The 14,472-nt window shown below is 41.4% G+C and overlaps 1 protein-coding gene across 1 annotated transcript; it reads right to left on the bottom strand.

Moving 5' to 3' along the window:
- On the bottom strand, positions 1-10,358 carry Lamtor3 (late endosomal/lysosomal adaptor, MAPK and MTOR activator 3). Its single transcript, XM_021158234.3, has 7 exons — positions 10,187-10,358; positions 9,922-9,967; positions 8,774-8,808; positions 3,595-3,653; positions 1,821-1,954; positions 1,354-1,417; positions 1-822 (listed from the first exon to the last, which is right to left on the bottom strand). Exons 2-7 carry the CDS (start codon positions 9,928-9,930, stop codon positions 749-751), a joined length of 375 nt encoding a protein of 124 aa, XP_021013893.1. The 5' UTR covers positions 9,931-9,967; positions 10,187-10,358; the 3' UTR covers positions 1-748.
- Positions 10,359-14,472: the final 4,114 nt, after the last annotated feature.

Consider the following 14,472-nt stretch of genomic DNA (forward strand, 5'->3'; position numbering starts at 1 on the left):
TTCTGTACCTTTAAAAATACTATTTTATTTATACACATGTATAAAAAATGGCCATCCTGTCATTTTATATACATCCTGATAAGGAAACAGAATTCAGTAACATGCATTTCAGTTGTACAAAGAACACGATGGTGGAAGCACGGTTACAATGCAGAGGAGACATCGTAAGCATCGATTCTGCTCTCACTGAACAGCAGCACCCTGAAGAATCCAATCCATTAGCAACACTCATCCTTACCCGGAACACAGAGAGAGGGACGTTAGTGATTGTACTTAATTATTTTTACTAAGCCATTTCATCTTCCTCACAATGCGAAGAAATAAAATAGAATCTGAAGAAAAATATGACCTCATTATTATCCTCAGTAAAAGGGTCTGCGGCTTATGGAGTGGAGCAGAGTTCAGCAGCTGTGCCTGCTGGCTCAAGGGCCTCACGGCCCCGGTCTGACCCTCTGCTCTGGACAGATACCACTCACTTTCAGGTGCCTGCACTAACTCCATGGGAGCTGCAATCGAATGAACCATTTTTGTGGTGTTCTCAGATCTCACTAAGTAAGAAAAGATTTTATACACATAAATATAACAATTGATCTGTCTATAAATTATAGCGATAGGCTCTTCTTTAGGGTAATGTGGAAAAGCGGCCTTCTGAATACATAGATACAAGTACTATTGTGGTCTGAAGGTTGCTGGCCTGGTCCAGGGTTGCTGCAGTGAGGCCAAGGTGTGCGTCAGAACCACTGCTGGATTAAGACACTTCCACAACTTTTATCAGTTCTTCAAATAACGGAGCTAGCTCCTTTTCTAGGCTGACAATTAGTCCTAAAAAAGAGTTAAAAAATTAGAATGTTAGAAGATTTTTCATATGAACTCTGAGCTAAAATGAACCCTTTCTCCTCATGTGGCTTTTGCCAGAGTAGTTCACCGACAGAAAAGAAAGTATGAAATTATCTCTAAATTGTCAATGACATTCAACTTGTCTCAGCGTTGTAATTTAATTGGTTGGTGTAGAGAATTATGTCATTTATACAGCACCCCGTATGTATTCTGTTCAGTTTATGTCCTGTAGCCCTTCCTTTTCATAGGCTGTTACAATGGGAGTCACAAACAGCACACGCAATGCAACACTGAGCTGACGTTTCTACGAAAACCCCAATGTCTTGCCTCATCTCAAGAGCATCTGGAAGCCACCTTTGAGGTGGACGAGGCTGGGGAGGGAGGCAGGCATGTGAACTGGGAATTGAGTTCAAGAGAAAACAGAGATGGGGCTGAGGCTCTGTCAGTCCTAATCTCTCACACTGCACATAGTGCTATAAAGAATTCCAATCGGCATCTGTGGCCCTTCTAACATACCTGTGTTGGCATTGCTGCTGGCTATGAAACTCACCACCAGAGGCAAACGATTGAATTGAACCACCTAAAAAGAAAGAATTAGTAATGTTGCAAGTATACAAATTTAAACAGCTGATCATTCAACTTTCAAGGTAAGCCTTTTGTTTGTTTTTTTCTAACCTGTCACAACAGAGGAATTGTGTTGAAGAATCGCAGCTATGTAAGCGAAGGGCACCATCTACTGGAGTTAACAATGATCTAACACATACTTTATAGCATAACAAGCTCTTTATTCTTAAATTTTTAAGTACTTTTCCATAATAATTATTCCCTTTTTAAAAAATAAAGATTAGTTCAAGCTAACTATTAAAAATTCTATCCCCCTGACACCAAAATCTAGACTTATACTAAAAACAATTTATACAAAAGATGTAAAAATGGTAGTGAAATCAGAAAAGCATCAGTCACTATAAATGGAATATACAGACCTGGTAGGTATTATAGTAGCAGATGATGCTTTTGTTTTTTGAAAGTCCGAGTTTGCTGCCTTGGTCTGTTGCGAGGGCAAATGTGGATAGGAAGCCAGGTCTCAGGGCGTGCTCTGGGGCACTGTCGTTAGCCACTGCGATCAGTGATTAAATAAACGTCATGTAGAGTATGGTGGGAAGAGTTCAACAGCAAGTTTTAAAAAACACAAACCAGTAAAAGCCTAGGCACAACAGGACATTTGCCATGTTGAAAACCCTACTGCTAGCTGGGTCTCCTGTGACTATAAATACCTCAGGGACGACACGCTGCCTTACATGTAATAGAATGAATATCCTGGCCATCTCAGACGATAGTCATCACTGTACTGTACTACAGTGCTCTAGTGTTGACAGAATCAGATGGAAAATGCCTTTTGCTCTCATACAAACCTACAGCCCGATGGCTGGCTGCCAGCTTCATGTTCCTCTTGCTCGTTAAGGCTAGACTAGTGTAGTAGCTACATCAGCTAAGTATGGAGTTTCAATGGTTCACAGAGATTCTGGGAAAGAACATTAGGGCTGGAGAATCACCTGAGCCCTCTTTCTAGGGGTGAGAAGAGGAAAGTGGCTGGCCATAGCTGCCCACACTGTGTGGGTGTGTGGTGGGTAGCACACAGTCAATGGACTCTATCATGTCTTGTCACCAACTCAATGCCCAGCTCTGCACAGGCAGTGTCCTCTCTGCACTTGACCAGGCTAATGGATAAATTGGAAGAAATAAACCAAGTGACCTCTAAAGCACGTTTTAATCCTAATGTCTAGAATTACCTGATATATTTGTCCTGATGTGAAAAAGAAATTGTAAATAAAATGCATAAGATACTATTTCATCTTTAATCTTTGGTAAGTGAAACCAGCAAAGTCCACTTTGATGATGCCAGGAGATACGAACAGCAAACAACCTCAGCTCACACTACCTCTGTTACAGCAAATGTGCACCAGAGAAAGCTGAGGACTGCCAAAACCATGTTTGGTGGATTTGGGGTGGAACCAAATATGACCAAAACACACTGTATGCGTGCATAGAGTTCTCAAGACTTTACAGAGATGTATTTTTAGAGACTTCTTAGATTCTGATCAACTAAACTAATGACATTAAAATTTTAGAAAATATATTTCTAATAAAGAAGCAAAACCCCGCAAGATTAAAACCCACCAGTGGGGCTAGAGAGATGGCTCAGCAGTTAAGAGCACTGACTGTTCTTCCAGAGGTCCTGAGTTCAATTCCCAGAAATCACATGGTGGCTCACAACCATCTGTAATGGGATTGGATGCCCTCTTCTGGTGTGTCTGAAGACAGCAACAGTGTATTCATATTCATATGTATATGAATACATATATGAATGCATATAAATAAATAAATAAATCTTAAAAAAACAAAAAACCCCACCAGTGTGAGCTAGTGTCGTGGCTTAGGGGTTGGCTGCCTGCCTGCCTTGCTCACACTTTCGACAGTAAAGACTTGTTTAATGATTTGTATTGTGCCATGAGCATCCTCAGTGGATAACCAGGACTATGGTAAATGCACACAGACGCTGGATGTTACGTGGTCCAGATGACATGCAGTTCACTATGGTTCTACACCAAGTCCTCAACTGACAAAGTATATACTTCCTCAAACAACTAAAACAGTTTTTCTAGTTTGTTGAAATAAGCTGTCTATATTTTTAATTATTTAAATATAAAACATTTTTTGTCAAAAGTAAATGTGCCATATGCATGCAGTTAGCTTTACCTTTAATAACCGGCACCCCGTCTCTATCTGATACAACAATTGCATGGAGCCCTTCAACACTACAAGAAAACAAAGTTCAGTATTTCAAAGTTACTTTGATTTCTACGAATATGTATCTCCGACTCATGGTGGTACTTCTCAAGCATATAGACATTTTTTCCCCTCCTCCAGCACCGCAGACCAGGGAGCTGTATACTCTAGCAAGAGCTCTACCACCAAGCTAAGTCCCCTGCTGTTTCATGCATGTTCCTGAAAAACATGTTCGTGTGTGTGTGTGTTTGTTAGACTATGTTCCCAGGCGTGATGAGGAAATTCTCTAACTGTGCACCACTGAAATGCTGAGGATATTTACCACATGCATGTTTATTATTGAAGAGTAAAGTTTATGTTCTATCATTCCATGGTTTATAGAAGCAGAAAAGGGGTCATCTCTGACATGGTAAAAACTAAAGAACCTTTGTCTGTTCCCCTCACTCTTTCTGATTTCTGATACTGGGTTTTCAGATTTTAAGGCACTTAGTACTTCCTGATCATGTGATACTGACTCTACAATCTTAGAATCGAAGTCGAGTCGTAGTTGAGTTATTATGAAGCAAATAATCTTACACTAAGGGAAAATCACTACTATGGGAGGTGCCATTAGAAGATCTGTAGGGAGAACACTTCCCTGGGGAAGTGGCGGCTTGGCTAACTATTAGGGCATCAAGTAACTGAAAAGGAGGGGCTGTTTTTTAGGCACTGAGTAGATCTGATTTCAAAGTGTGAGTGTGAAAGAGAGTATGTGTGTATGCATGTGTATCTGTGTATGTGTGTGTGTGAGAGAGAGAGAGGAGGGGAGGGAGACACATACACAGAGAGACAGACACAGAGAGACAGACAGACACACACAGAGAGTCAGAGACCACGACCCAGTTTGCACGTGTAAGTAAGAGGACATCCTCAGGTCTCTCCGACTAGCTGGCCATGAGCTTCCAGGGATTCCCTTGTCCCCACACCTCACTTCACTACAGGAGCACTGACTTCATGTGAGTTCCGAGGACCCAAACTCAGGTCCTTACACTTTTGCACCTTAAGTCTCTACCCACCAATATGTATATGCTCATGAATTTAGAACAAACAAGCCAACCATCCCCATCTGTGTGCCTATTTGTGTATGGACATGCACGATTGTACCTTCCAAGGCCAGCAGAGAGCATCAAATTCCTGGAAACTGGATTTAGAGGTGGCTGTGAATTACCCAGCACGGGTGCTAGGAAATGAACCCATCTGTGTTTTTCACAGAGCAGCAAGTGCCCGTAACTACCGAGCCATCTCTCTATCCTCTTAAAGTCATAGTAAGTGAAAAAGAAACTTCAGTTTTGAAAAGCGTACCTTAAGCAACAAACTATGCTATAAACTGTAAGCAAGCTTTGTGTGTGCATAGGTGATGCCCATCACGCGCACACAGTGCACTCCTATCTGTGCCTGGTTGCCAGGACATAAAGACTTCTGACAGCAGATGCTTCTCCCAGCGGAGCTCAGGACTGCAGCACAGACACAAGGAGCTCTGCAACCTTGAAGTTTATAAGTATATTGTCTACTCAGAAAATAAAAAAAAATCAAATTAAAAGACAGGTGCTCAATACATTATAAAAAACGTTAGAAAAAGCTGTATAGCACAGGTAAGTTCTAATTTCCACGGTAATTAATTTAAATAGTAGCTAATATAACAAAGGAGGTAAAAAAAAAAAGTAGAATGTTCTTTTTAATGGATTACAAATCCACAGAGGTACAAGCCTAACAATGCAGAACAGCTACAGCCTTAAAGCACGCCTTTTTAGAAATCAGGTCACAAATATAGAAGTTGTTTTCAAGTCTACACACAATGAAGAGTGGTTTGAATAGATTTTACTACTAACAATTGCTGGGCTACAAGAGACATATCCATAAGAAATATTTTATTAATCAGCAAAAATCTAATGTTTACTAAAAACAACTACTTTCAATCTAATAACTGTTACATTCGTGTTAAGGACATCATACTGGGGCTGAGGGTGTAACTGAGTGCTTGCTGAGCACCCACAAGGCCCTGGACTCAGACACTGGCAGTCTACTCGCCATTCCTGCAAAGCTTCCGTAAGGCCTTTCATATAATTACAAAATACTGGGTACTGTAAAACATGGAAAACCTGAGAGTTTTAGGGGGAGAGAGTTACAACTAGATTTTAAAATACAAATTCAAGGACAATATTTAACAGAGAAAACCACATTTTATTGATACCAGGAACTATCTGACTTTGTTGAGAAGTACAGAAATAAAGTAGCTAAAATCAAGAATTCAAGAAGCGGTTGAGAGGACTACATGTTCTTCCAGAGAACCAGCTTCAACTCCGAGTATTTGCGTGTCAGCTTATAACCATCTGTGCCTTCAGTTCTAGTTCTTCTGCCCTCCACAGACATCAGCCATGGCACGGAGCACAGACATACATGCATACAAAACACCCCCACACATAAGTAAAATTGTAAAAAAACAAAACAAACAAACCAAAAATGGCAAGAATGCATATACCCTGCAAACCCACACACCCAGAAACATATCAAAGAGTTCACAGTGCTATTGTTTATTTGTTCTTCTTGTTCTGAGGATGCAGTAACCCTGTTTTCAAGAAAGGATCTGCAACTCTGACCCAGACAGGTCTCAGGCCTTATGAAAAGAGTGGTGTGATACCTTCCCTGCTGATGTGCTCTGACTAACGTTCCTGCCCCTCTGGAAGTCCTGCAGACTGAGCCCGGGGCCAAGAGTGAAACACTCTCTCACTGAGATACATTCCCAGTGTATCTTCACAATGTTATTAATCTGCACACATCTCTTGTATTAGCCCTACCTTGTGGAGCTTTCTGGTTGGTTAAAGGTGAACTGTCAGAATTCAAGAGTCAACAAACATTTACTTTCCACAGCTTATGGTCACTGTTAAAGCTCAGATAGGGAGCCAGGGGCACTGAATAAGGAGAGCAGGTGATGAAAGCATTACAACACGCACATCAAAGGAAGTCTCAAGGACTTCACAGCATGGAAAGTACGAAGGAGGAAACATGGAACGCTGATAAAGGACGAAGCACATTGATTTGTGAAGGACAGAAGTCGCATGTCCCCTATCTGAAGGTACATGACAGAAACAGACTTGATAAGTCACCCAATGTTTCTTTTGCTTTCCAGCTGCCATTTCCAATGTTCTTATTTATTGTATGTGTGTGTGTCTGGGGTCAGAGGACAATGTGTGTGGGTGGCTCTTCACTTCAATCATGCTTGCCAAACCATCCGCATCAGGCTTTACGGCAAGTGCCTTTACCCACTGAGCCATAACCTCGTGTACCCCAGGCTAGCTCTGAACTCCTGTCACTTTCCAAATGATGGAATTACAGGCCTGTCCACCATGCCCGGCTCCCTTTCACAAGGTTTTTCATGTTGTGTTTTCCTGAGCAAATGTCAGTTATCATATCTGTTTGTGTGCTGCTTAGTTTCTTGTCAAGTTGATGATACAAAGCGGAGGTCATCTAGGAAGTGGGAACCTCAACTCAGAGCATGCCTCTTCCATGAGACCGGCCTGCAGGTAAGTCTGCAGGGCAATTTCTTAATGAATGATGGATGTAGGGGTAGTACCACCCAAGGCAGGTGGTGTCGAGTTGTATAAAAACCCTCGCTGAGCAGGCCATGCAGAGCAAGCCGGTAAGCGGCATTCCTCCGTGGCTTCTGCTTCGGTTCCTGCCCTGCCCCTTCAGGTTGAACTGTAATCTGTAAGATGAAATACGCTCTTTCTCCACATGTTGCTTTCTGTCAGTGTTTTATCATAGCTAAGGAGAGCACATCAGGACAGCGTGCAGTTCCCAAAACATTTGTAACCAATAATGAGAAAAGCCTTAACGTTCTGAAAAGCTGTAAGGTCAGAAAACAAGTATTATTTCCCACAGGAGTTACTAACATTCTCCTGCATGGTTCCAGCCTGTACCTCTGTCTCCATTGCCACTCAACAGTTAGCATGCAAAGCTGTCACTGCCTGTCGGGTTGGCCATGTGTGTGAAAAAAGACCCAGCAGCTGATCTCTATAACTTGCCATTTTATTAAGAGGAAGAGAATTAAAATTAATTTTAATTAATTTAACTAAAATTAATTAAATATTTCATTAACATAAAGTCGATAATAATCATTATCTCACTTAACATACCCATGGTGTTTTCTATATACACCATATAAATCACAACCAGAACACCGTCATTCATTTCCACTAATCTATAATCAGAGTAAAAACATCAGCCATACATCCAGCAATTCAAGTAAGTCTAAATGAATGTTGGTTCATTTTTTTCAACCTACAGAGATAAACTGATAACCACACATAACCACTTACAATTTTAGACTGGGAAGATAAGAAAAAGGGTTTCACAGAATATTCTGCTAGATGACCTCAAAGGTTATTCAGTCCAATCTGATTGTTTTGTTCTGGGATGTGAAAACACAAGACATTTTCCCCTCACTCCTGTCTTATCCCTAATGATTACAAAATCTGAGTCATTTGTAGAAAGATGTGAATGTAGACAAAAGACGTGCTTGTCAACAAAGACATCTTCTTTTCAATTAAAGTGAGTTCCAATGAGTTTAAGTGGAGTCCTCTGGATCAGTAAAAGAAATCTGCTAACCTTAACACCTGTTAACTCTTTGTAAGAATGGCACACAAAGTGCAGTGTGAAAGTGAATTTGTTTTTCAACTGTTGTCTTAGCCTAGTAATTTTGGATTACGTTGACCCAGCAATTAGGTCCCAATAGTAACATTAAAAATAATGGCAAGTTTTAACCTCCTTTTCTTAAATTTACTTAAGAACTTTAAAAGATAAACTAATAAACAACTATGGTAGTGTGGTTTTTTTTTTCTTTAAAAAATGAAAGTGTCAGGAAATCTAAGTTCCAGTCCCCAGCATCTCTCCCCTGTAGAACCACACAGAAGTCATTCAACAGCTCTGGCTTCGAGCTATCTGGAAACTCAAGCCATCTCTTAGGATACCTGGGGTTAGTTTTGTATATAAATGTGGTAAATAATTACTATGAAATTTATAAAAATACTAATTTTAAAAGGAGAAACAAAATACTTTGTAAGATTAACATGTTGCACAGAATTTATTCAGCAACAAATCAATAATTTCTTACCTTGGCAACTTTTTGTACAGGAATCGCTTTAGATCCTGAAAGAGAATAATTTTTAAAAGACCATTATTACCTTGTGCTGTTCTAGCCCTGTCCCTATCCCTAAAGGACGTGAACTCACCACTTGTTGCTGGCATTTCATCTCTGATGTGTATAACTTGGGAGAAGCTAGTTAACCTTTTTCTAGGCCTCAGTTTCATTATATGCTTCGCTACATGTCTACAGGGATAATCACAGACCCTACAACCTAAGAACGCTGTCAAAGGTTAGTAAGGGCTATGTCAGTGTACTTGGAACTGGGACACACAAAAACAGATTTGCTGTAAAATGAGATCACGTGCTTCCTAATAATTTACATCCCGATGCTACCGTATTCACTTGAGAATCGTCTATAAATCTCTTCCCATGTCCTGGCATCCAGATTGCCCATGATTTTTTTTTTTTTTTTTAATGATCCCAATTCAGATAAACTACTCTAACATTCGGCTTCTTGGCAAAGATACTGACAATGTGAAGATTTAACAGGGGACACGGTTAGGACTAAAAGAACAGAAGGCCACCTTGTCTCATTGGACACTCATGTAGAAACACTCACGGACAAGTCACATAATTATGGCCTCCACTCTAAATGTGTGCTGTTTTGAACCTCTATCTCCCAAAATGAATGAGTGTCCTTTTCCACGTTACCACCATGGAACTTACTTTTGCTCTTGTCTTAAACAGACACATAGAAACGGAACATAGCTTGTTAAGGGGGCATGCGTTAGCCATCCTTTTAGACTCCAACACTGCCTACTGAGACACCAAGAGCATTATTTAGTGGGAGAGGATTCAGAGCACTGTCCTATGAACAGGTACTGACTGGAAGGGCGGCCAGTCATCCTTCAGAATTTCCAGTGCCACCCACACAGAGTTCTTGTATGCTCCAATAGGATTAGGATGTGGAAGAATATACAGTTCTCTGAGGCTAAAGCACCTTAGTGGCCCATCACAACCGGTCCTGACAGAAGCTCAGGCCCCTGTAAGTCCTTACTACAGATCCAGGAAGAGGGGCGAGGCTGAGGACGAAACACATTTCTACCTCTCTCCTCTCAGAAGCCTCATGCAAACCTCCCACCTCCCCTTTTTCTTGGGAAGGGGTGTCAACTCACATCCGCCATGATGAACCCCTTTTCCTCGCAGAATCGATCTCCACTCCTGGAAGGAAAACTTCCGTGACTCCCCCCGCACCCGAGGCTTAGTCACCCTCTTCAGACCCAGACAGCATCACGAGATCCACCCTCGCCAGGGCCAAGCGAGAGCCCTGGATCTCCGTCAAGGGAGTGGGGAGGTTCCCCGGGACCCTGCCCGGTGGCCAGCCCCGGACTGCCCACCTCTCCCCACCCACTCTGTCCCCGAGCTGAGAGGAGCGGCGACCTCTGCAGACGCACGCGCGCTCCAGCCTGGGAAGACCTGCCCCGGTGTTCCCGCAGTTCGGTCGCCTCTCTGAAGCCGCCTGTCAAGTCGCTGTCACATTACTCGTGACCTCCGCGGGATCCAGGAAGCACTTGCTGCACCTTCCAGTACCGGGATTCGGAACTTCCGGGGAGACCCGGGCGGAAACTGCGCGCGCGGCCGCCCCGCCCCGCCCCCTGGAGGCTTTTTTTTTTTCTGCGCCTGCGCGCTGCGCCAAGAGCAGCTGGGCTGGCATCTGGGGTCCTTGCACCTTAATTACCATCCAACACACCTACAACGGAAGATGGTCCTGTGCAGAGTATGCGTACACCTTTCCCAGACCCATTATGTAAATCTTTCTTTGTGAATAAAGACGTTTGAGGAGAACGAACTGAATAGCCTACTTATTAGAAGTCCCAGGTCCTTGGATAACCTAATTTACAAGCCAGTTTCCTAAGGGTGCTGCTACCCTACATGTTCTTGAGTTTTTACCTAGAAGTGCAGGAGCCATGGGCCTATGGGCTCGTTTGCTAAGTCCGTTTTGAACACGCATGCACTGGGCTGCCTGCTTTGGCTCTTGGGCCTGCATTTGTTGTATCTTCATAAAATAAAATAAAATAAAATCTGCCTATATTTTTTGTTGGTGTTTGTACATTCAAGAAAGCCCACTGTAAGGGCAAGGCAAGAAAGCTTAGCAAAAGGGAGGCTTCTCCATTTGCTTTGGCCCGGTGTTCTCATTACTGACGCGTTGATAACTCTTTCTGGTAGAGGGCGGCAATGTAATCCGCTTAGGAGACTCGGTAGAAACCCTGAGGACAAATGAAAATCACCTGGGATCTAAATACTCCCCAGTGGCTGCCTGAGCTGGGGGAGCAGGGCGGGGGGGGGGGGGGAACGGAAGCTGATGGCTTTTGCTACAGATCAGCTCTTACCTCGTGTGTTAACAGTCGTGTACCTCTAAAGAAAACGTAAGCTCTCTAGGAGCACCTACTTTGGAATTCTTTTACTAAATCGTCACTCAAGTTTCTTTTCATTTCCACAAAGTTTTAATACTTTTTATTCTTTGAGAATTTCATACAATACATTTTGATCATACTTACCCCTAACTCTTCTGCTCTAACTCCTCTTAGGTTCACCTCCAAACTGTGTCTCTTCCCCCCACCCCCCAACCTATGAAGTCCAGTTTGGGCTGATCATCTCCTGGGCCTGTGGGACTAGCCAATGGAGCATGGCCAACCTACCAGAGATCACCCTTAAAGAACACTGGCACCCCCTCTCTCAGAAGCCATCAATTGCCCATAGCCCCTCAGTGTAGGTAGGCTCACCAACCGTCCCCACTGCATGCTAGAATGTTGGCTGGCTTGATCTCCGGCAGGCCAGCTCAGCTGTGTGAGCCAGCGTGTTTGTGATAGCATTGGCTGGCCCACTTTGCATGAAGTTGTTCTTTAGTGTCTCAGCCCCACTTTTGTTCATCCTTTGGGTTTTAGTTTAAGTTTAGTTTCTCAGTGAAATCTTCCTTGACCTTTCCGGAATAGTAGAGGTACTCTAGATAAATGTTAATATATAGATAAATGTTAATAAATAAATATTAATAGATAAATGTTAAAGATAGATAGGCGTTAATAGATAAATGGGTAATTTGTGATCTTCTTACATTTACCAAAATTAAAACATTCATTTCCTGGACAATAATGTTTTCTTGATTAAATTTACACTTACAGCATTATCTTAATCCATGAATAAGTCCCAGCTCCTAGCTCATTACCTGTGACACAGCAGGGATTCATACATTTATTGAATGAATGGATGAATGAATGACTGAGTGAATGAATAAAAGAATGAACATATCGAGAGGATCCTATGCTGGGCATGGTGGGGCAGGCCTTTCTTTAATTCCAGCACTTGGGAGGCAGAGGCAGGCAGATCTCAGTAAGCTGGAGGGTAGCCTGGTCTACATAGTGAGTTCCAGGATAGTGAGATCTATATAGTGAGACTCTGTCTCAGAAGAAGAAGAAGGAAGAAGAAAGGAGGAGGAGGAGGTAGAGAAGGAGAGAAAAAAAAAAGAAAAAAGGAGGATAAAATATAATGAAGACAAGCCTTTTATGGTGAGAACACCCCCTCTTTTTATTCATATGTTGAGATAAATTACAGAGACTGAAAGACAAAAATTTGTAAATCATTCATTAGAACATTCGTTAGAAATCAAAAGCAGCTTTAAGAGTTCTCACATGAAACCTTATATAAGTCTGATATAACATTACATTTTTACAAATCAGACCTTTCATTTTTAAACCTAATTCTGAGGTCTTGAATGCACGAGGGAGCTCTCCTTCACCAGCAGCACTTCATTCTAAGTACACAGGCTTCCATGAACACCTCACCATACCTGAAAACCCATATCACACCGTGGAAATTACCTGCAGCTTAAAACAAACAAACAAACAAGCAAACAAACAAACAAACACCCTAAAACTTTAAATGGAAAGTCTCACATAGCAATCCAAAGACCCGAAGTAAAGCAAATATGAAGCACATTTTAATGCAAATAAATTACAGACACCAATTGTTTCTGTCTTACTATAGACACCCATGTCACAAACAATTCATTTGGAAGGTACTGGTGAAAGCGCTACAGTGTCACTCAAAAGTGCCTTCCTATGTTACAGTACTGCATAACCATACAGAGAAACCAGCAAGACTTGCCAGCATTTGTATCAGGTGTCTGTCGCCTCTATGCAGTTACTAGACAGCTCCATAACCAGTCACCCCAAGTTTTAAGAACTTACTACACCAGGACATTTCAAGAACCACTTCTGGATTACCAGGCTCAGAGAAATACAGTTTTACATGACACATGGGCCTTGTGATAGTAATCTGCACTAAACCATGGAGAGCAACTGAAAACATTTCACCCTGATGAGATTCTACTGACTAAAGGTCAATTTTTAAAGTAAGAACCCACCAATGGAAGCCCTGCTCTGTGCAAACAGTATGGTACTTATTAAACAATCACACATCTGAGGTATTAGCTGGAAAAAATATATACATTTATATATATACACTTATACATGGACACATCCAGAGAATATTCACAAGTCTATTGGCCCCTACACCAGCAGAAGATCAAATGAATTGAAAAAGAACCACATAATAGGAAAAAGTTACACAGAGGGCATTTACAAAAGTGTGGTTACAGAGTCCTTAATATAAGGAGCATGTTTGAATAATTGCTTTGAGGAAAATAATGTTTCCATTTATAGGAAAGTGTCTGTCTTATTGAAATGAAACCAAAGGGGGAGCCTGGATTTAGGACTGTGGTGCCTACAGATCATTAAAGGTTTGGAAAAAATTGCTTGAATCACCTGGGTCTATTTATTTTTTGTTTTTATTTTTTACTGTCTTTGAGACAGAGTCTTACAAGGTACCCCAGCTAGCCTCAAATCCATGTGTCTGCCTCCCTTGGTCTCCTAGGTGTTGGGACTACATGTATGAGCTGCCATGCCTGACTGATCTTTGCCATGGATAACTGGATGGGAGAGGGGGGAATGTGGAGGTTGTTGTCTGGTTATTCTTTTACTTTCAATGGTTTACAGAGAATTGTAAGGATTTTTAACTATTCTGATATGGCTACTAGACAGGGGGTTGTAACTATTCCATGATTAAAATTCAGGCTGCTCATTTTCATACATTTTTCTATATAAATAATAAAAAGTGTTCTGGGTTTCCTCTCAGTTTCCCTCACTCAATAAAAAGATGGATAGCAAAATGTCCAGAACTAAGATCAAGCTTTGTGTGGAGAAGCTAAATAAAGACATCCATTCCTCTTTAACCATGTTGTCCTTTGCTTAAATACTTGGATAATTGAAATGATGGCTCATTTGGCTTTCTGGTCAACCAAGAAACATTTCACTGCTTAAAAAGTGGGAACTGTTTATTTAATTTTTAACGAAGTATCTGAAAATACAGTAACAACCATATCATGTTTTAAGTACTTGTATTTCTAATATTATTGATAAAGATTTCCTTTTTATTTTACATATCAGTGTAAAAGGTTTAACACCAAGAAAAATTAAGCATAAAAGTGCATTTGAAGTTAAGGGCTGCATTCCATATTCCTGCTCTTGTGAAGACCTGACCTGACACAAAACAGTACTTTAATGCACTGGTATACACACACACACACACCTCTAATACCTTCAATTTTCTGACCAATTATTAAACATGATTATGGAATGGAAGCAGATCTCAAATGTTATTTTCATTTGTTA

The sequence above is a fragment of the Mus caroli genome, unplaced genomic scaffold (genome assembly GCF_978045245.1).
Source record: "Mus caroli unplaced genomic scaffold, Mus_caroli_1 scaffold_3, whole genome shotgun sequence".
Taxonomy (NCBI): domain Eukaryota; kingdom Metazoa; phylum Chordata; class Mammalia; order Rodentia; family Muridae; genus Mus; species Mus caroli.

Bases quoted from the DNA above. Each gene is read 5' to 3' on its own strand.
- Lamtor3 (XM_021158234.3), bottom strand. The intron at 3,654-8,773 runs GTAAGAAATTAT...GTTTTCTTGTAG, and splicing joins CTGTACAAAAAGTTGCCAAG to TGTTGAAGGGCTCCATGCAA. The intron at 823-1,353 runs GTATGTTAGAAG...ACTCTTTTTTAG, and splicing joins CAGCAGCAATGCCAACACAG to GACTAATTGTCAGCCTAGAA.